The sequence below is a fragment of the Myotis brandtii genome, unplaced genomic scaffold (assembly GCF_000412655.1).
Source record: "Myotis brandtii unplaced genomic scaffold, ASM41265v1 scaffold411, whole genome shotgun sequence".
Lineage (NCBI taxonomy): Eukaryota > Metazoa > Chordata > Mammalia > Chiroptera > Vespertilionidae > Myotis > Myotis brandtii.
The window spans coordinates 1,528,205-1,549,936 of NW_005365804.1; the positions used below are offsets into that span (position 1 = coordinate 1,528,205).

The 21,732-nt window shown below is 42.1% G+C and overlaps 2 protein-coding genes across 6 annotated transcripts in view; one reads left to right on the forward strand and one right to left on the reverse strand.

Moving 5' to 3' along the window:
• The window catches only part of RSPRY1 (ring finger and SPRY domain containing 1), a 30,976-nt gene extending 23,208 nt beyond the window's left edge, over positions 1–7,768 (reverse strand). The window contains exon 1 of one of the 3 annotated variants that reach the window (XM_005873524.2): positions 7,496–7,709. The gene's annotated coding sequence lies outside the window, so the exon portion shown is untranslated. The other 2 variants (XM_005873525.2, XM_014545552.1) reach the window with 2 other exon arrangements.
• Positions 7,769–7,896: 128 nt separating this feature from the next.
• Positions 7,897–21,732, forward strand: part of FAM192A (family with sequence similarity 192, member A) — a 28,095-nt gene continuing 14,259 nt past the window's right edge. Inside the window, exons 1-5 of one of the 3 annotated variants that reach the window (XM_005873522.2) lie at positions 7,897–8,092; positions 8,735–8,856; positions 19,307–19,448; positions 19,909–20,007; positions 20,413–20,534. In XM_005873522.2, the coding sequence (XP_005873584.1) occupies positions 19,322–19,448; positions 19,909–20,007; positions 20,413–20,534 (348 nt within the window). In that variant the 5' untranslated portion in view covers positions 7,897–8,092; positions 8,735–8,856; positions 19,307–19,321. The remainder of the gene's footprint in view (positions 8,093–8,734; positions 8,857–19,306; positions 19,449–19,908; positions 20,008–20,412; positions 20,535–21,732) is intronic. The other 2 variants (XM_005873523.2, XM_005873521.2) reach the window with 2 other exon arrangements.

A 21,732-nucleotide genomic window follows, 5' to 3' on the forward strand; every position in this document is an offset into this window, starting at 1 on the left:
AGCAGGGGTCCTCAAACTTTTTAAACAGGGGGCCAGTTCACTGTCCCTCAGACCGTTGGAGGGCCGGACTATAGTTTAAAAAAAACTATGAACAAATTCCTATGCACACTGCACATATCTTATTTTGAAGTAAAAAAAACAAAACGGGAACAAATACAATATTTGTATTTGCATGTGGCCCGCGGGCTGTAGTTTGAGGACCCCTGCTATGGAGCATCATAATGAACCTAGCCTAGATGGTACCTTGCTCTTGGGCAAGGTCATCCAAGGGTTGACAGACTGAATGAAGGAGAGAATGAATAAGACTAGAGATTATGTAAACCTGTAATGCCTACATCCTTCACCTTAACTTTGAAGACTACTTAGCATTAGATGGTCAGTCAAGTCCATCTGAGACCAAAGACAAGCTAGTCACAAAATTTAAACACACACAACTATTAAATCTGCGGCCATGGCAATCATCATCTGATATGGCAATTATCGATTGTATTAATGATGATGATACCCCCAGATGCCATTGCTTAGCAGAAAGACTTCTCACCATCTAAATGGTAATGCTTTTTAAATTGTTATATTGTTTATTGCAATTTTTCTGCAAGAGCATAATTATAATCAAGCATTTCCTTTGTGAATCTATTTCTCTGAAGAGTAGTATTAATTTTGATTTCTCCTATTTTTTAATTGATTTTAGAGGAGGAAGGGAGAGAAATGTTGATGTGAAAGACTGATCAGTTGCCCCCCCACCGCCGCCACATGCCCTGAGTAGGGATCAAGTGTGCAACCTGGGTATATGTCTTGACAGGGAATCGAACCTGCCACCTTTTAGTGTATGGGATGACGCTCCAACCAATGGAGCCACACCGGCCAGGATTGACTCTTTTTTAAGAAGAAAGTAAAGACCATTCCTTCCCCTTCTGTCTTATTTATGATTTATTAGATTTTTGTATTTTATATATTTTATAAAGCTGCTCTGAGAGGGGAAAAAATCAAACTTGGTTTCTCAATAAGTTTTGTGTTAAAGCAATGAGGTCTGGTACTCAAAACACAGACCTCTACCACCATAAACAGCTCACCACAAGAGACATCTGGCCAACTGGTCTAATCCTCTCTAACAAATGGTCCAGGAATCAATGATTCAGCTCTTCAAATATTTGCTTGCATTCGATCATAATACAGCTCGGTGACATTAAGAACACTTTCTTTTCTCTGAAAATAAGACTTCAGGATTATGTTGCCAAGAAAGGAGAGGCTGGTTAAATAAATGACCATAGGAATAAAAACCAAACTGTGGGCGTGAAATTACTGTTGCTGTCATCTTCGCTTTATCATTCCCAAATAGTGTTACAGGATGCAGCATTTTTTTCCAATTCACTTCTCACCCGTCAAGGCTAAATCACAGAGCATAAAAAGTAACAATAGATAATGCACCGGAAATGTTCATGATTTTCTCTCATTAGAAAATGTTTTGGATGTTTTCCTAAGATAGTATTATAAGTGAGAATTCTGTGTGCATGTTTGTTAGCCCCCACTTTTATTATGAAAATTTCATACACACAGCAAAGTTGAATTTTACAGTGAACACCTACATACCCGCCATCTGGATTTTACCATTAACATTTTACTATACTTGCTTTATCACATATCTATCCATCTCTACCCATCATCCATCCATCTCATTTTTTTTATGCATTTCAAAGTAAATGCAGGCATCAGTATACTTCTCCCTAAATAATTCAGCATACATATCACTAACCAGACTTGAATATATTTTTAGAGGTTAGATTTACATATAATGAAATGTACAAGTGCTATGCATATACGTGCAGAATTTTGTCAAATACATAAACCTGTGTAACTCAAACCCTATCAAGACAGAGAGCCTTATCCAGAAATATATTTGCTCTTATTTTTATTTTTCTAAAGTATAGTCAACTTAAAAAAATATATGTAAATACATATATATATACACACACACACACACACACACACACACACACATACATACATATATATTGATTTCAGAGAGGAAGGGAGAGGGAGAGAGAGATAGAAACATCAATGATGAGAGAATCATTGATTGGCTGCCTCCTGCACTCCCATACTGGGGATCAAGCCTGCAACCTGGGCATGTGCCCTGACTGGGAATTGAACCGTGACCTCCTGGTTCATAGGTGGACTGTTACCGGCTTGATCCCCAGTGGGGGATGTGCAGGAGGCAGCCGATCAATGATTCTCTCTTATCATTGATGTTTCTATCTCTCTCTCCCTCTCATTCCTGATATCAATAAAAATGTATTTTAAAAAGAATTAATTATAGAATACAGTCTTATATGAAACATAAGACGAATTCTTTCAGCATTCAAAAAATGTATTAAAGTATAAAATTTAGGGCTGGGATAGATTAAGAAATTCCCAGAAGCAAATAATAGTTTAAAAAAAAGAGAGAGAGAAAGAAAGAAAAAAGGAGAAGTAAATAATCCCTGCCAGGTCTCAAGACTGAAAATTTTGCCTTGGACCCAAAAAGGAAACACTACAGAAGAACTGAGGTAAGTGCTAATGGTGGCTGCAGCACAAAGGAGAAAAACATAACACTCCACCGTGCTCGGGATTTCCCCCCAGGGGACGAAATAATAGGAACTCATACAGATGTGTTATTTAAACAGATGATTCATAATCTGAAGGATAGGGTTTTTCTAGTATAGAAAACTCTTTACTATTAAGAGAAGCAAACAAAATGTATAAACAGCATGGATAGCAACACGTTCCTTAATGAAATCTACTTCAAATGGTGTCTGAAAACACTCAGTTGGTTACCTAGAAGCTAAAAGGTATTCAATAACGACATTAAGTGAATTTATTCTAAAATTTGTAAAAGTAGAGAATGTTTCCAAAATACTTACCACTTTGAAAAACAAAAAACATTCAATAAATATGATTATCATGCTTACATGCCAGGCCCTGAGCAGAGATGGAAAAAAAAAAGGTCCCTCATGCTCTTGGCAATGAGACGAAGGACAGCAATAGACAACACCCGGAGTGCCCGACCCATAACGTAATACACGCCAGTGAAGCCTCGGGTAAAGGATCATCGGGTTCACCAGGAGCAGGCCTCTCATTCCTCCATTTTTCCAGTGGAAACGGAACTTAGTAACATCAAGTATTTCTGTCCAAGCAAGTTTTTAGGTGACTACATATCAGCATTAGCAAAAGGGGGTATGGGAGGGTTTATATTTGCATTGCCACACATTCATGTCTTAAATTATAAGCCAGAGATTGTTGGTACAAATATCCTGACCACAGTGAAAGGTAAACCAAACGCCCATAAATTAAATTGATAACGAAGCTAATAGTAGTTCTGCTGAAAAACAAAACCACCAAAAACCACAAGAGGAAGCGCCATGGGAAATAAGCACCATTCTGATGACTTAAGGAACCCCTCTCCGCACGTGACACGCAAGCAGCTTTGCCAGGTGCCAAGGTTCCCAGGCCAGGCGCCCTGGGAGAAAAAGGTGTCAGACAGCAGTAAGCTCTGGTGTGCTGGTTTTGGTTTATGAACACCATGTTTTAGCAACCCTTAATGATTCACTTGGTAGGTTATGAATAAGTAGCCCTTAGGCATGTGTAAGTATGAATAACTATGAAGCAGTAAGAATCGGAAAAAAGGAGCTGCTCTTCCCACAAGGTGGGTGGGGCAGGGTAGGAGTCAGACTTTGGGAACCAAGGCACCAAGGGATCTCTGAAGAGAAAAACGTGATTCTTCAGAAGGTAGAAGGGGTGAGAATAAGCTAACACTGTAACATTAAACTATGAGGTAATAATAAACTGGCCAAGTAAGGTATTTCAAACCTTCTATTTGATGTGTATAGGACCCATGAAATTATGCCTGGAAACTATAATTTCAAGCAATAAGAAAGCTATGAGCAGGGTTCATTCCTTAACAAACTTAAGGAGTGCACCAATTCTTTGCTATCTTAAATGCGTTCTTAGTTTTCAAAAGCTCAGAAAGGGAGAAAGGGGAGCCCCCCACTGTTTATAAGATTAACTTTACCTCATTTAGCCCTGTATGTATCACACAATTGTCCACAGTTAAATATGCTCTTAAACATGCTCTTGCTTGCTGAAAAAAATACAGCAAGCAAGCATTTCCTTTTGGAATGGACACTGAGAGTGAAGTAAAACAAATATGTGCTTTTTTTCTAACCATAAAGATTGGCAAGATAACTATTTCAGAAGCTGACTTATTGAATAGATAAACCAAAGGGAAAATGCTCTTTCTTTTACACTCCTAAAACTTGTAAGTCTCCTAAAGGCTGTGGTCCAAGTTTTGGTTCACTACTTCCTGACTATTCTATTTTTCAATTTTCTAATTTGAATACGGAGGGGGCGCGGGTAACCATGCTATTTCAATGGTAAATGCCTTGAAAATATCAAATATTTGAGAGACGCTGAATTGAGAGTTTACTTCCCCCAAATAACTCTTTTGAAATAGATTACTGGTTCCACTGTGGTTCCCATCTGTGGTGCAACCCGGTGGCTATCACCTCCTACTTTATAAAGATCCCACCACAAAGCAGAAAATGTCCAATTTAAAGTAGTGATTTCCGTCCTCAAGAATTCCTAATAACTTCTCAACCTAAATCGCTATTAGAGTATCCAAGAGAGTTGTATTTTAAAGGATGCAACGTGACGTCTCCTTTCATTATAACAAATTATTATTAGGGAAGGTATAGGCCAGTGATGGCGAACCTTTTGAGCTCGGCGTGTCAGCATTTTGAAAAACCCTAACTTAACTCTCTGGTGCTGTGTCACATATAGAAATTTTTTGATATTTGCAACCATAGTAAAACAAAGATTTATATTTTTGATATTTATTTTATATATTTAAATGCCATTTAACAAAGAAAAATCAACCAAAAAAATGAGTTCGCGTGTCACCTCTGACATGCGTGTCATAGGTTCGCCATCACTGGTATAGGCAATTCTTGACAGACTGAATTAAGCTTATGAGTTGAAATAAACTGTTGTAAATGCACTTCAGGAACCCACAACGATTTTTTTGTTGTTCTCTTGCCAAAACATACTTCAGAGTTGTTGTTCTTCCCTATTCACTACAGAGTAGCAGACTATTATACAAAATGTTAAGTTTTTATTTCCTCTTGATTTTTAGCCAATTTACTAAGTGAAAAGTTATTTTGCTGACAAAGCAGAAAAAGTCCACATAGAGTATGCTAGGACACTTCCTATAATCAATAACTTAAAAATAATCACGGAGTACAGAAATAATGAAGGGTTTGTGTAAACAGCCAAAAGCAGGTCACAGACAGACATTAGGCAGTAGGTCAGGACAACGTGTATCCTGGAAAATGAGAAACCTTACAAAATCACCACAGTGATTCTTTTTTAAAAGACCCATGAAATGTAAGACCAGAAAAACAGGAAACACGAGCCAGCTTTTTGTTGAAAAGCAACAAGCTTCAGAAAATCATAAATTCGTGAATATTTGGAAAAACAACTCCAACAAATGCCACTAACGAAACATCAGGAAAATGTCACACCTGGACACAAGTGTCTTATCACCTCATAGAGGAGCCACACGGCAGGATGTCACCCCAGGAAATGCAAACGCTAACTATCAGTGGTGGAAAATAAACCATTGTGGAAGAGGAATTTAAAAGCAATTGCTCATCTTTAGTTTGAAACTACTATAGGAAGGCTTAATTTCCATGGAGGAAAAAGGAAGTCTCACTTACAAAAATCACAACCGAGGAAGGAAGAAAGATTTCCTACCTGTAGACATCCAAAGGCCATGAAAACAAACAAACAAACAACAAATACATATGTGAAAAAAGGGGAGGTAGTTTACACTATTGAGATGAAATTACATGGAAGAAAATGTCAGCGGTCAGCGGACAAACTTCCTGAAGGAAAAAGATTATGTTCTAGGGCTGCCTCCTGCCAGCACCACCAGCATTTCAGAGTAAATTAAAACTCTGAGCAAACACCGGGAATCCCTCCACCCGCATCGCCGCAGGGGTTGAAACCTTGGGGTTGGAGTATGATAGGACCTACGCAGCTGTGAACCTGGACGCTTTCGGTCTCGTATGGCTCCCAAAGTGATGGACCATTACTGTGTGAAAGCGAACCCCTTCCATCTACCAGTGGTTCTCAACCTTCCTAATGCCGCGACCCTTTAATACAGTCCCTCATGTTGTGGTGACCCCCAATTTCATTGTTACAAATTGAACATAATGAAAGCCTAGTGATGAATCACAAAAACAATATGTAATTATATATGTGTTTTCCGATGGTCTTAGGCGACCCCTGTGAAAGGGTCGTTCGGCCCCCAAAGGGGTCGCGACCCACAGGTTGAGAACCGCTGAACCCAGCTTTGGTTTAGAAGGTGCCTCCACTTTCCTTCCTCAACAGCAGGCCCTTAGGTGGCACAATCACAGTCCTTGCCACACCGCGTGACGTTACCGGACAGACCTGGGTTGGTGGAGTCACTTGTCTGAGGCGTCCAGCCCTTAAAAGTTCAAAGTGCATCACTCCGAGGAGATGAGCCTCGTTCAGAAAGGGCAGCACTGCAGTCTCGGGGGACCATCTCGGCCTCGATGTCTCCCCCCAAAGACAGGGAAACTGAGGCCGCCGGGAGGGGGCCAAAGCTGGATCTAGACTCGCGCAGGGAGCCTTGGTGGGAACGGACTCCTCCCACCCCACCTGCACGAAGCCCCGAAGCAGCTGGATTCCGTGGTCAAGACCCCGGGTCAGGCTCCGAGGGGACCGGCGTGCCATTCCTGCCACCCGCTCACGGATCCTCCCCGAGGCTTTCCCGCGGATCGGGGTCTCTCCTTCCCAGAACCGCCCAGCGAGCCCCTCTCCCCGAGGCCCTTGCCCGCTTTCCACGTCGGGCCTCCGCGAATCCGCTAGCTCGGGCTCCAGACTCCTAGCCCTCCTCTCTCTCTCCGAGGCATCTCTCCACCCCGCGGCATTTTTATGGCTCCCGGGGGAATGTCTGCTTCGCACCCGGGCCACCTAAACCTCAAACTCCACAAAAGGAAACCCTCCCAGAGCGTCCTCCCATCGGCCCCTTCCGCCCCGGACACCCCTGAGAGCCCTCCTAAAACATCAGGAGCCTCCCAGGAGCTGCCTGCCTCTCACCTGGGCCCCTTTCGCCGCGGCCTTCTCAGAAGGGCGACCCCCGAGCACCTCCTCCGGTCAACATCCCCCTAAAGGGGGAACACCCTCTTCCAGGAACCTCTTCAGGCGCCTTCCGCGCGGGCCTCCGTGGAGAATCTCCGGGCTGTTTCCCGGGCTCTGCCAAACGCCGCCCTTCCGGGGCCCCTTCCCCGAGCCTCCCCCGACCCTAGTCCGGTCTCCCGCCGCAGACTCGGGGACTGTCCCCTCCCTCCCCGAGACGTCCCCTGCCCTCGGACTTCCCCCCGCTCCGCGTCCCCAGGGGCTTCCCGGGGCACGGCGGCTGGGCTGCGGCACTGACTTGCTCCAGCTCCCAGGTCCGATCGAGAGAGGGGGAGGCAGCGGCGGCGCGACTCCTTTGTGACAGGTCCGAGAGAGCGGTAAAGATGGACGCGGGGCCACGGCGCTGCCATTACGTGCCGGGCCCACCCCCGCTCCGTACCGCCCCAGGCCCTCCTTCAGTCCCCTAGGAAACGCCCCTTCCTCGGTGGCAATCCCTCTCCCTGACAACCAATCATCTTTCCTGGGAGGCACCACGTGATCGCACGGCCCGGCCCGCCCCCCAGGCGCGAGCTGGCCAATCCGCTGGCTGAGGGGTGAATGGCCCAATCCAGTGTCTCCCGCCCGCTTTCCGGGCACCGGATTTCCATCGGACTCCCGGGGAGGAAGAGAGTCGCGGATTGGGTTTCGCCGCCGGAAGCGGGGTGGACTTTTGTTGTGGCGGCGAGGAACAGGAAGCCCTGAAGGGTCAAAAGGAATACAAAAGCAAAGGCTATTTTCTTTTTCTGTTCTTTCTTTTTTTTAACCCCTAAAAAGTAAGCGGCGTTGGCGTTGGCGGTGGCGGTTCGGGGGTGAGCGCTACCGAGGAGAGGGTGTCCCGCCTCCCGCGCGTCGGTAGGTGAGTGTGGCCTGGGCCCGGGCCTGGCTGCGAGACCCGGGCTCCAGCTTCTTCGCCGAGGAGATGGGGGGCTGTGTCTGGCTTGAGGTTTAGGGCCAGGCCTGTTCTCAGTCTGTGCACTCGCCCAGTGTTCTTGGCCGCCGGGGCTAGGGGTTTGCAGAACCCAGCCTGAGGGGGGCCGAGGGAGCCCGCGGGGTGGCCTCCAGGTCGAGTCGGGGAGGATACCTGGCCGTTTCCAGCGGAATGGGGACTTTGGGCTTATTGCTGGCTTCCCTGCACCTTCTCTACGAGGTGGGGCCACCGAGGCTCCAGGTGAGGAGCGGGCTCTATTCCTACGGTCTTGGAACGGCTCCCGGCTCCTCGGGAGATGTGGGGAGGCCTGGTTGGAAATGGTGTTTTCACAACATGTAAGACGGGAAGCACATTTTTATGATATACCAAGTACCAGTCGCTGGAGCGTGCTCGTTTTTGCAGAAAACTTAAGCAACTGAGACCGAGAGTTGAAGCACGTTGCTGGAGAGTTGGTGGCCCACGTGGATGCCAACGTCCGCCCGGGGGTTAAAGGAGGACACCTGTTCGGACTTAGCAGTGGTTCTTAAACTAGTAGAAAACAAGCTCTTCTGCGGCCCTTTTAAAATGCAGATTCTCGGACCCCATCCCATCCCCGGATAGTCTGACTGAGTAGGTCTGGAGTGGGACGCAGGAAACCAGGTGCCGGCCTGGTGGTCAGATTTCCCAATGACTTCTTGGGTACCAGCTGCGAGGTAAGACGTGTTGATTTCTTCAGCTGTTTGGTGTATTGCTGTGTTCAGAGGGACCCTATAAAATGGTTCGGAGGACAATGCTTCTGAAATCCTGGAAAGGAGTCCGTGCGCGTTGACTCCTTTTTGATACAAGAGTTGAGCTGAGATAAAAGCAGCATCCATAGTCTTTCATATAAAGCTTGAGCTAAGCTGTTAACAGTTTTTAAGGGTCTGCAAGCAGAGGATGGCCAGTTAATCTTTCTCACCTGAAGTCTTGGTGCCTTTTACCCCAGTGGGCAGTTTCTTTGTGGTTTTTAGAGAGGAAGAATCACCTCAAGACCTTCTACCTGGTTAGCAGTCTTTCCTTTCACCATCTAAGAATCTTGATGTTTGGTTAGAGTCAAGATGCCGCTTCAGAAATGGAAAACCACATATCTGGTAAACAAAGTAATTTAAGTGCCTGGCTCAGCCATAGGCTCAGCTCAGCCATAGTGGAATTACACCTGGGTGGCAGCTGAATTAAGCAATTGCAGTGTGCTCACTGGGGGATCACCTTTGGATCCCACTTCATTCTTAAATAGGCTCTGTTTCACTCGTCACTGTGGGGTGTTTTAAAGGTTGTTCAGTCTTTATCTTCGGGTTTCTGCATTTGTTTGGTGTTAGACTTCTTGAATTTGTGGATTAGTGTCTTTCATTAGATCTGTCAAATTCTCGGCCGTTTTATATCCATCTATTGCTTCTGCCCCATTGTTTTTATCTTCTTTACTGATTTAACATAGACCTTTTTACTCTGTTCTCACTTTATTATTTTTATACTACATTCTGGATAATTTCTTTTTCGTTAATTCTCTAACCTATTTCTAATGTGTCATTAAACTCATCCATTGAAATCTTAAATTCAGTTACTGCATTTTTTTTTCCATGAAGTTCTATTTGGTCTTTTCAAATGTGCTCTACCACGGTTTTACAGCTTCTTGTTCCCTGCTATTAATTTTGAGGCTTGGTTTTTGTTTCTTTACACATGATAAGTGTAGTTGTTTTATAATCTGAATGTTTTAAATCTACTGTCTGAATTCCCTTTGAGTCTGTTTCTGTTGCTCATTATTTATGCTCTTTTTCTTCCCACTTCACTTTTACCTTGAAGGTGTAGTTCTTTGGTGTACCAGGTTAACATGGAGAAATAAATAGATGGTTATCAGACTTCACATCCTATTTGGGCTTTAGTTTCTTTTGCTTCACAAAGGCACCAAAACAACAGCATTAAGGTCAGAGAAACCCTTAGGATGAAAACAAGTTTGGATAATGGCTCTATTTCTGGTTTTGGATTTTGGGCAAATTCTTTTCTTTTTTTAATATATTTTTATTGATTTCAGAGAGGAAGGGGGAGAGAGAGAGAGAGAGAAAGAGAAACATCAATGATGAGAGAGAATCCTTGATCGCTGCCTCCTGCTCGCCCCCTACTGGGGACTGAGTCTGCAACCCAGGCATGTGCCCTTGACCAGAATTGAACCTGGAACCCTTCAGTCTGCAGGCCAATGCTCTATCCCCTGAGCCAACCCAGCTAGGGTTTGGGCAAATTCTTTACTATCTTGTTAACTTTTCTGTTTAAGAATTATTTTAGAAATTTCTTCCAGTTATTTAATTAAATTAATTAATTTTTTAAACATTTTTTTTAATTGATTTTAGAGAGGAAGGGAGAGGGAAAGATAGAAACATCAATGATGAGAGAGAATCATTGAATGGCTGCCTCCTGCACACCCCATACTGGGGATGGGAGCCTGCAACCTGGGCATGTGCCCTTGCCTGGAATTGAACCCAGGACTCTTCAGGCCACAGGCTCTATCCACTGAGCCAAACCGGCTAATGCTATTTAATTTATTTTTTATCATAGAAGTACAGGATTGGTGTCAATTATCTCACTGTTTCTGGAAATGAAAGCACCCTTCCTTTCGTTTTGATTTTGGAATGTGAAATTTGTGATTTCTGGCAATCTCGAGTTACAGATTATTTTTCTTTGTATGCCTCAAATTTCCACCACTTTTCACTGCAGTGTCACAGCTACTATCACAGTTAAGCTTCCCTCATGCTTTTTCTTATCTCCCTTTTTTGAACTTCTAAGCTTCTATTTTCTTACAGCATTTGCTCTTATTCTGCTTTTCTAAATTGCTCATGTGCCAACCTTCTTTCTTACTGAATGCGAGTTCCTCGCTTGTTAAATAGTAGAGCGCCAGGTTAGTGCCTAGCCCTGTGCCTTCCACATCATAGGTCCCCTGTAAAGATTTACTTCAAAAATACAACTGAATGAGTTAGTAGACCTTATGTGTGGTTGTGTAATGCAAAGCCTTTACTTCTTTCTTTTTAAAAAAAAATTGGATCTTGAGAGGAGTTATATAAAGCCTGGGGGAGGGGAGGTATGACTTAGTGTGGGTTAGGTTCCAAAGCCAGCCCAGATGCAAAATGATCAAAGCTACCCTCGAAAATCTAGGGGAGCATTATGATGGGTGTAGGCATACCAGCGCAGCAAAATTCCAGCATGGCCAGGTTTCCTCCAGCTTTGGAACAGATGCTGTTTTTTTCCCCTGTGAGCCCCAGATGAAGTAGTTGGTTTACATTTAGGAGTCACAATGTGTAACAGATACAACTAATATTAGACTCATACACAGTGAGGGAAGTGTTTATACACTGAGTGGCACGCATGAACTAGGGAACTGAGGATCAGCTAAGGGAACCAAAAATTTAAGCTCTCTCTTTTTTTCTCCCAGTGCATATAGATGAATTCAGGTAAATGCACATATAAATGAGACTCACTTCTCATGTTACGGGAAGACGAATGCATATATAGGCGTGTTTTGTTTTGTTTTAATAATTTTCTGTTGTTAATCCTCACCTGAGGATATTTTTTCCATTGATTTTTTTTTTTTAAGAGAGAATGGAAGGGAGAGGGAGAGACAGAAGAAACATCGATGTGAGAGAGACACATCAGCTGGTTGCCTCCCTCATGAGCCCCATCCAGGGCTGGGATCCAAGGATCGTCAAACCCGAGACCCTTCAGTCAGTCCATGGGTCATTGCTCCAACCACTGAACCAAACCGGCTACGGCAAAAAATAACTTTATTGCATGTGTTTTTTAGATGCCTAGACGATTAGAAGGTTATACCAATTGTTCTTCATAATAAAAATTTTAAATATGAATTAAATTGCTATGTTGTACCCTCATTTTTAGGTTCTTTTAGTTTCCTTTGGTACTGGGGTATGTTAAATAAGCGTCATTGTTAGAAGAGTGAAGATTACTTTGTCTACTAATAAATGCTAACAGAGTGTTCTCTGTTAGTAGTTGTCATTCTCCGAAGTTTTGTAATACGGGAAAAATTGGCTTGATCTGAATGACTGTAGCTAGTAGAAGAGCCTTATGGCCAGAAAGCAGTCTTTACTTGAAATATAGTTGAGTTTGCCAGATGGAGAATTCCTCATAGTTGTGACTTGAACATTAGGGTAGAAATGTAGAAAGAGCAGCGCTTAACTATATTGACAAAAAGAAAGTGTATTGGCTGGCCGGTGTGGTTCAGTGATTGAGTGTCGACCTATGAGCCTGGGTTGTGGGCTCCATCCCCAGTGGGAGGTGTGCAGGAGGAGGCCAGTCAATGATTCTCTCTCATCATTGATACTCTCTCTCTCTCCCTCACCCTTCCTCTTGAAATAAAGGAAAGTGTATTGTCCTGTTGCTTTTGCTACTCAAAGAGAGCAGCTTTAGAACACCCTAACACAGAGTTCCCCTGATGTATTTTTACACTTGCTAACTAATGTTAGAATTAGGGTGTATGGTGGTCAGTGCTGCAAACACTTAAGTAGTCTGCCATCACAAAATTTAATTCCATAGGAAACCAGATCTCTTTAGCTTCTATCATGGCACTAGCTAAGTGGAATAATTTTTTAGTTCAGCAATAGCAATTATTTTTGCATGCAGCAATGTAAATTTTGTATCTTAAAACTTGTGTGTCATGCTTTGTGAGACACTAAGCCCATTTTGTCCCACAAACCTGGAAATTAAATACCACAGTTTCCAGTGCAAACACAGTAGATCAGTGTATTACGGTTACTTTGGCTTGAAATATAAGAACTTTGTTTTTTTTGGCTGTCAAGCAAATGTGAAAACTATGTTCTTTATTTGTATCAGTTTGAAACTTTTAAGTTTGGACAAAGTGATTTTGGTATGGTTTTTCCATGAATTCCCTCTTTGAAGAACTTATTTCTTTTTAAAATAATGTAATGTTAAGTTTGATCTTTTAACTCAGGTCACCTTGAAGAAAAAAGTTATGTGAGTAAAGGAACGTTGACAACATTCTTTCTAAAATTAAACACAGGACAAAACAAGTATTCCCACATGAATCTTTATAGTTGGACCCTAGGATTTTATTTATTTATATTTTGTTTTGTTTTCAATTATTCTAGCAAACAAAGGAGAGAAATGAGACTTGTAAAAATTTATCTGGGCAGTAGGAATTAGAAATAAATACGTTAACTTCGGTTTTTCTGTCATTCCCAGAAGGAGGTAAATGAATTGTAGGTACTCATCACCTTCCTATTGCAGAATAAACAGTGAATGAATTTTGGACTCTTTGTGTGGGAAATACTTAATAACCCGTGTAAAAGCATTTTTCAACCAGTTGAAATTAAGTGAGAGTAATAAAGTGATTTAATTTTTGGTCCTGTGTTTCCTACTTTACAAATCGTATGGTGTTTGAATAGAATTTCCCATGGGACATAGAAGCCTCAGCTAACACTTATTTTATGTCTACCCTTCTCTAAAACTTACATCAGACAACATCTAGAAATATTTATGTGAGAGCATTCTTCCCTACTTAAATTCTTCCAATCCTCTATGGTTGGTTTATTCAGTAAGTATTTATTACATGCTTAATATATGCCAGACACTGTGCTTATTACACTGTGGATACAAAGAGCTGTTGGAACAGTCATGACGATAAAATGAATGGATAAGTGCTGTAGTAGAGGTGTAAATGGCTGTGATAGGGCTGGGAGTAGAAACAGGGAGATAAATGGGATGCTATTGCAGTAGTCCATGCAAGAGTAGGCCCTGAAAGGAATAGATTAGAAAGGAAAGGACTCTTCTCTTCTCTTAAAAAAAGAAAAAGAAAGGTCAGGATTAAAAAGAGGTCTTTAGGAAGTAGAAACAATAGAACTTATATAAGAAAGCGAGGAAAAAGGGAGTGTGGGTATATATCTAATTCCTCTCTGTTTGATGTGATCCCTTCCCCACTCCAGGTATCAGGATTGTTTATGTCACTGATTTATTTATGTCTCCCCTACGAGTGCATACAGTATTTCTCTCACTCCCTCAGCTTGTCCAGAGCTTAGCGTAGTGCTTTGTAGTAATGGCAGGCCTTTCAGAGCATCTTTAAGCATGTGCCAAACACTGAAGTGCTTTACCTGAATTATGTGTTTATTCTCACAAAAGATTTATGTTGTGCAGTATTCTTTTAGTCCCCTTTGGTGAGTGCAGTTGTGGGTGAGGAAACAGGCTCAGGAGTTTAGTGACTTGCCCAGGGTCATACAATGGGTAAGTGGCAGAACCAAGTTTCAAACCACAGCCTCTTGGTTTTAGAGTCTTTTATACTCTTTATCATGACCTGCTCTCCCTCTTGGTAAGAAGACGGAAAACAAGGTACTCGCTACATATTTATTTTAATTACATTGGGTTGTAGTGAAGTTAAGCTTATTTCTTGACAGTATTTATTGACAGTGAAGTTTGGAATTCTGATAAGACCTGCATATTTCTGGAGAAAGAATATTCTGAATAATATTCAAAATATTCAGGAGTATTGCCACTTGTTCATGAGCATGTACTGTCCCTGTCTTTGACCTCTCCGTGCATAGCAGATGACCATATTAATTAGCCAGAAGGCTATATTGAAGGCAAAGAGGGAACAATAATATTGGGCCAGGGAACGAGGACCTACAGAAGGAATGCAGGTAGAAGAAAGAGATGGATAAAGCAGCCTGTGTTTTAGTCTTGTCTCTTTTAAACTCACAAGTTCATTATAATTGGTGTGGCCACCTAGCTTTGTTTTGGAATCAAGAGAATGTCAGGATTATAATATTAGCTTTAAAGAGCAGACTTTCATAAGTATTCATTAGTTTTGACTGACGGTGGGTTTTTAATATATTTTTATTGACATAAAGGAAGGGCGAGAGAGATAGAAACATCAATGAAAGAGAATCATTGATCAGCTGCCTCTGCACGCCCCCTACTGGGGATTGAACCCACAACCCAGGCATGTGCCCTTGACTGGAATCAAACCTGGGACCCTCCAGTCCGCAGGCTGACGCTCTAGCTACTGAGCCAGACCAGCTAGGGCTGACTGTATTTTCAGGAAACCAACCCATTGAGAGCTGTGCTTTTGCCTTATTTTCATGAACCAACTATGATTCCTGATTTTGTGTCTGTGTGTGAAAGATGGGTAACAGCACAAACTCAACTCTTTGGGTAGAAGTTGAATTCTAACACAAGAAAGATATTGAAGAAAAAGAGTAAGAATTTCGTGGGAAGATCCTTATTTCTCTAGAACATCAATTTTCAACCTTTTTCATCTCATGGCATACATAAACTACTAAAATTCTGCAGCACACCAAAAATACATATTTTTTGTTGATCTGACAAAAAAATAGGTATAATTTTGATTCATTCACACTGGACAGCTATTGTGTTGGCTACTGTCATTTTTTTATTTGACAATCTAAGGGAAAAGAGGTCAGTGCCCCTGACTAAATAGTCAGGTATTGCATGTTTTAAAAATTCTTGTGCCACACCGGTTGAAAATCGCTGCTCTAGAGTTTCTGTTTCAAGTTCAAACCCTTTTTGACAAGTATCCTAAAGGCTTTGTCCCTGAGTTTCAGGGATCCTTGTTAAAGTTAAATGAAGGTAGTGTCTTCTCTTTCCAGAAACTCAGCAGGTCATGAAATAAATGATTTTCCTTTCTTAATTTTGAGTTATAAGAATAAATTTTAAGAGTCTCTGAATTCTTAAATTAGAAGAAAGCATGTAAGATTCTAGATTTTATTTTGGCCTATTGGAAGATTTTTTCCAGTATTAATATGTATTACTAGTGGCCCAGTGTATGGACTCATGCACATTGAAAGGAAATTAATTAGAACAAATATTAGGTCTCAATGTTTTGATAATAAATCTAGTACCATTACAAAGACCCCATTTACTATTACGATTTCTCAGTAGCATGATGATTGCACCTACTTTCAATTTTAATTTATGACTCGGCATTCCCAAAGGAGTAATACTATTAAGGAATTCGGTGGGAAAATTTTCCTTTTCGGCATCATCCATTTTGAATCAATGGAATCATCACTCATATAGGTGTGAAAATCTCCATCAAGTATATCCAAAATTTCTTCAGTTAATTTATGAACGTGCTCATTTTTAGGACAAAGAATCGCATGTTTAGATATATTTTTAATATTATCTATAGATACACTATTTCCAAAGGTAGCTTCAATAATAAATCCGTTATTTTAAATTGCAGTGCACATCATATGTATGGGCTGGTCAGATGGACCTACAGTCGGTCACTTAGCCTTTTAAATATATACTAGAGGCCTGGTACACGAAATTTGTGCTCTCAGCGGGGGTGGTCCCTCAGCCCGGCCTGCGCCCTCTTGCAGTCCGGGAGCCCTCGGGGTATGTCTGACAGGCGGACATCCTTAGCGCTGCCGTGGAGGCTTCTGGCTGAGTGGCGCTCTCCCTGTGGGAGCACACTGAGGACCAGGGGGCAGCTCCTGCATTGAGCATCTGCCCCCTGGTGGTCAGTGCACATCATAGCGACCAGTCCTTCCACCATTTGGTCGATTTGCATATTAGCCTTATATAGGATAGATTTTCATTTTAAAAAAATGTATAATGAGAGTAAAGATGCCAGTGGCATTACCAGATTCTAATAATTATTTCCCAGGTTTAAGTCATATGCAACCTGGTAAAGTAAGCCACTGCTTTGAGACACTGTTATTTTTCTCCACTTATAAGAGTAAAGGGACTAGGGATGTTTGGCCCAGAAAAGAGATAAAATAGGAGGAACATGGGCGTTGTCTTCAAAGAGCTGAAGTATTGTCATGTTGAAAAAAGATTTGGCTCCTTTTGTTTATTTCCCAGAGGATTGAACCAATGTGTAGAATTTGTGGGGAGACAAATTTGAGTTTAAGGAAGAACTATACTATCAGTCAGGTCTGCTCAAGGAGGGATTGTGGTGGCTCATCTTGAAGTTTTTAAATATGAGTTAGATGAAAATCTCAGATACCAGATGGAGAATCAGGTTAGGTGGGTGGTAAGGACCCATCCCACTCTGAGTTATTTACCAGGAAATAAGGGTGAGGGGAAGAAACCAGACTGCCGATATAGGGTGAGAACGAGAGCAACAGCTAATAGAGGATAAGGAGGGGGAAATTGAGGGTCTAGTACAGTGATGGCGAACCTATGACACGCGTGTCAGAGGTGACACTCGAACTCATTTTTTTGGTTGATTTTTCTTTGTTAAATGGCATTTAAATATATAAAATAAATATCAAAAATATAAGTCTTTGTTTTACTATGGTTGCAAATATCAAAAAATTTCTATATGTGACACGGCACCAGAGTTAAGTTAGGGTTTTTCAAAATGCTGACACGCCGAGCTCCAAAGGTTCGCCATCACTGGTCTAGTACATCTCTCATCCATTAGTCATTCATAGCTGACATTGTCTCTGCCAGGAATGTTTAAGAAAATGCTGGCTCCTGTTTCACAAGAGGTCATTCTGCAGAATGGAGGAATGCTTGGCATGTTCACAGAGATTGCATAATTCTGTTTCTATATAACAGGCTTCTGGGAGGAGAGGTGGAGTGATGCAACATCGAAGTGTCCAGGCTGTGGTCTCTAGGTGGGAGCAACAGCTTCTGTCAGTTGATTTAGTTTCTTTCTAGTAAATTTCCAAAAAAAAAATCTCTCATTGTTACACTAAACTGAACTTCAGTAACAGTGGGATTTAGGCTGAGACTACTCTCTTGTTCTGAATGTTTGGATTTATTTTCTCAGCTTTCTTTTCCATCTTTATTAAAGAAAAATGTTGCAAGAACAGTCTCAGCACTGGAATTTGATTTAGGAAGAAAGCTGAAATTGACATGTCCTTTTCAGCCAGGAGCCCTGGTTTCTGGAGAGGGGTATGGTGGAGTGGGTATGAATTTTTGATGTCAGGCCTGGATTTGAGTCTCAGTTCTACCATCCACCAGCTGTATCACCTTAGACAACTGACCTAACTCGGGGCCGCAATTTCTTCCTTGGTAAAGAGATATATTTCTCATAGGGTCATTGTGAGTGTAAATGAGGTAATATACATAAAAAGTTTTCAGTACACGGTGGAGCTCAGTAAATGGCTGCTACTTTATTTTCATGCTACCAGTAGACGTATTATTTTGGCTATTAGGGATCGACTTGAAATGGACATTGAATCGACGTGCCAGTGGTGCAGAATGTGTGCTTCCTTGTTACGTGTGATTCTGTGAAGAGCACAAAACAGTTCTTCAAAAGGAAAGACCCCAGCAAAGAAAAGCAGAAAATTTTTGTTTAAAAGGAGTAATGCACACTCCTCTATAGCTTTAGTCCCTTCCCCCTCCTTTCTGAGAGTTTCAGGTAGAGGTATATAGATTGGGAATTGGAAGTCTTCTGCATCAAGAAATCATAAAGTGGTTGAGGTCATCGTGGGAATGAGAAAACAGGATTGAAGATAGAAACTTAAGTGGCACAGATATGGAACTTAAGGAAGGAAGGTCAGGAAAGAGATGAAGGAGGAGTTGAGTGTAATGCAGAGTACATTGAATCTGAAGTTGGGACATCTGGGTTCTTCTAGTCTCACTTTCTCCATTCATGTTTTGTGTGTCTCTAGGGCGGCAGATCACTTTCCTGCTTTATAGACCAGACCTGATCTCTAAGGCTCCCTAAATAGCTGAGTTTTTCCATTTTGAACCTACTTGAAAATAAGAACAGGTGGATCGAGGTAGTGTGATGTCCCTGAAACAGGAATTTCAAGAAAGAACAATGTCAGATGTTACAGAAATAAAGGACAATGCGAACTGGGAAAAAGGGTGGCCAGGAGGCCAATCGGTCTAGATTAGAGAGACAGAAATATTTGCAGTATAAGATTTACTGTGGAGTAGCATGTAATGAGAATTATTCCAGATCCTCTTGCTGACTTTGTAGATAACTTAGGGTTATTAAAATTACTTCATACATTAGGGAAAATGTAATCAAGTGCTTTCATCAATGATCTATAAATTAGACTATTTGGGGATTTCTTCAAGGTCAAAGGGATTTTTGAGGTAATCCATTACTGGGTGAGAGAGCTAAATCTTCTTGTTTCTCTGTAGAATTTTAATTGCAGTTCTCACTTGAAATATTTTGTTTGTTTTCCATAGACTGATTGTTCCATTATGGATGGAGGAGATGATGGTAACCTTGTTATCAAAAAGAGGTTTGTGACTGAGGCAGAACTAGATGAACGGCGCAAGAGGAGGCAAGAAGAATGGGAGAAAGTTCGAAAACCTGAAGATCCAGAAGGTATATGGGCTTACAGTTGACCATTCAACATAACGGTCTTAATCCTCACAACAAGCCTGCAAAGGAGGTACCAATGTCCTCACTTCAGAGTAGAGGCACTGAGGCTCAGATGGGTGAAGGAGCCTGTGTTAGGCCTCCACAGCGGGAAGCAGAGCCAGGTTAATCATGCCCTTGCCCTTTTCACTCTACCCCACTGTCTTCCAGGAGATTCTACTAGTCTGTTCTATCTAGACAGGTGGGTCCAGGATCCGAACAACTGAGACAGTGACATTGACAGTTGGCTCTGAGCTCCAAAGGGAAGCTACGGACTTTGTACTATTTTTGTGTCATCCATGCCCTCAGCTCATGCAGGGACTTGACTTGATCTTTATAATCCTTTGTGATTCCAAAATAATATGAAAGAGTTCTAAAATATGTAATTCCCCTCCCCCTTCTTTCTCTCCCTTTCTCTCCCTTTCAGAATGTCCAGAGGAGGTGTATGACCCGCGGTCTCTATATGAAAGGCTACAGGAACAGAAAGACAGGAAGCAGCAGGAGTACGAGGAGCAGTTCAAATTCAGTAAGCTTCAGAAAACACGGAGTCCAAGGGTCTCCGCAGGGGCTTTTTGACGCACGTTTACCTCATGCAATACTTTTTCTAACTAGCCGTGGAATTGTGATTATCTAGTCTCTAAATGCTTGTTTGCTGGGAAAGACAAACTTCTGCCTTCTAGATCACATTGAGCATTTTGTTTAGAGCTCAAGATACCCATTTTCATTCTATGGTAATATCTAGTAATGGGAGAAATGCCTTGATTTTATGCCATGCTATCTATCCCAAAGCCATGGTGTTTACAGAATCCTTCCTCTAATCCCCTGAAGGATCTGCTGTTTATTAAAAAAAAAAAAGAGGAAAAGGGAAAATCTTATCTGCCTGTGTTTTCCCTTAAGCCTGCTAAGTGTTCTTTTAAAATTATTTCCTCAGAAAACATGGTAAGAGGCTTAGATGAAGATGAGACCAACTTCCTTGATGAGGTTTCTCGGCAGCAGGAACTAATAGAAAAGCAGCGAAGAGAAGAAGAACTGAAAGAACTGAAGGAATACAGAATATCCTTTGTACTTTGAGGGAAGGTGTCAGTTTTCCCATCAACATCTACGATTTTGGTTTCTTTATAAATAGAATGAAGGTCTTTATTTTTACTGATTTCAGAGAGGAAGGGAGAGGGAGAGAGGAACATCAATGATGAGAGAGAATCATTGATTGGCTGTCTCCTGCACACCCCCTACTCGAGCCCGCAACCTGGGCATGTGCCCTGACCGAGAATCGAACCGTGATCTCCTGGTTCATAGGTCAGTGCTGAACCGTTGAGCCACGACGGCCTTTCCAATGGTGATACTTTGATGACTGAATAACTCACTGGTACTGATCTACGGAGTTATGTTGCATGTAAGAATCTGTTGCAATCAGAAGTCCAAATCCTTTAGAATTAACTAAAGGCCTAAATCCTAATAATCAGTACCAGGACATTCTTGCCTTTTGAGATTAGGCTCCAAAACAGATGGGCTATGCAGTAAACCTCATCTAGGGCAAAAACTGGCTTCTGAGTTTTCAAATAAAATGTTTAGCAACTTTCTTGTGTCCTTAGTAACCTTCCCTGGTCTGTCCCCATAGAGGAGTAGAGGCAGCAACAAAGATGACTGCTTTGACTCAGTATTACCTTTTTAACATCCACTTGAATATCCTAATAGACATCCCAAATGTAACTTGATTAAATCAAAATTCTTAATTCCATTCCCACCCTCGTCATACTGCCCTTCCCCGCCGCCCCCCCTTCCCCCCGCAAAAAATCTCTTCTGGTCTTCCCAATCTCAGTAATGGTACTCCTATACCTCCAGGTACCTGGGTCAAAAATGACCTCCAAAATGTGCTCCAAATCTGTGTAGTTCTTGCTCTCTATACTGCCATTGCAGTAGTCATCGACTCTTCTCTGGACTGCTGTGGCCCTCCACTTAGCCTCAGCTGCTTCTCTCGTCCCCAATAGTCATTTCTCAGGGACATTTGAAAACATGCATGGGATCATGTCACTTTACTGTTTGAGCACTAGTGGCCTCCTGTTGCATTTAAACTTAAGTCTACATTCTTTACCAGGCCCTACAGGGCTCAGCATGATTTAGGCCAACTCCCCTCCCCATTCCATCTGAACTCACTCTTCCTAGTGTTCGCTGTACTGCAGCCCACTGGCCTTCCTATGTCCCTCTCACCGAACTTGGTGTTTCCATCCCAAAGCCTTTGTAGTTGCATTCT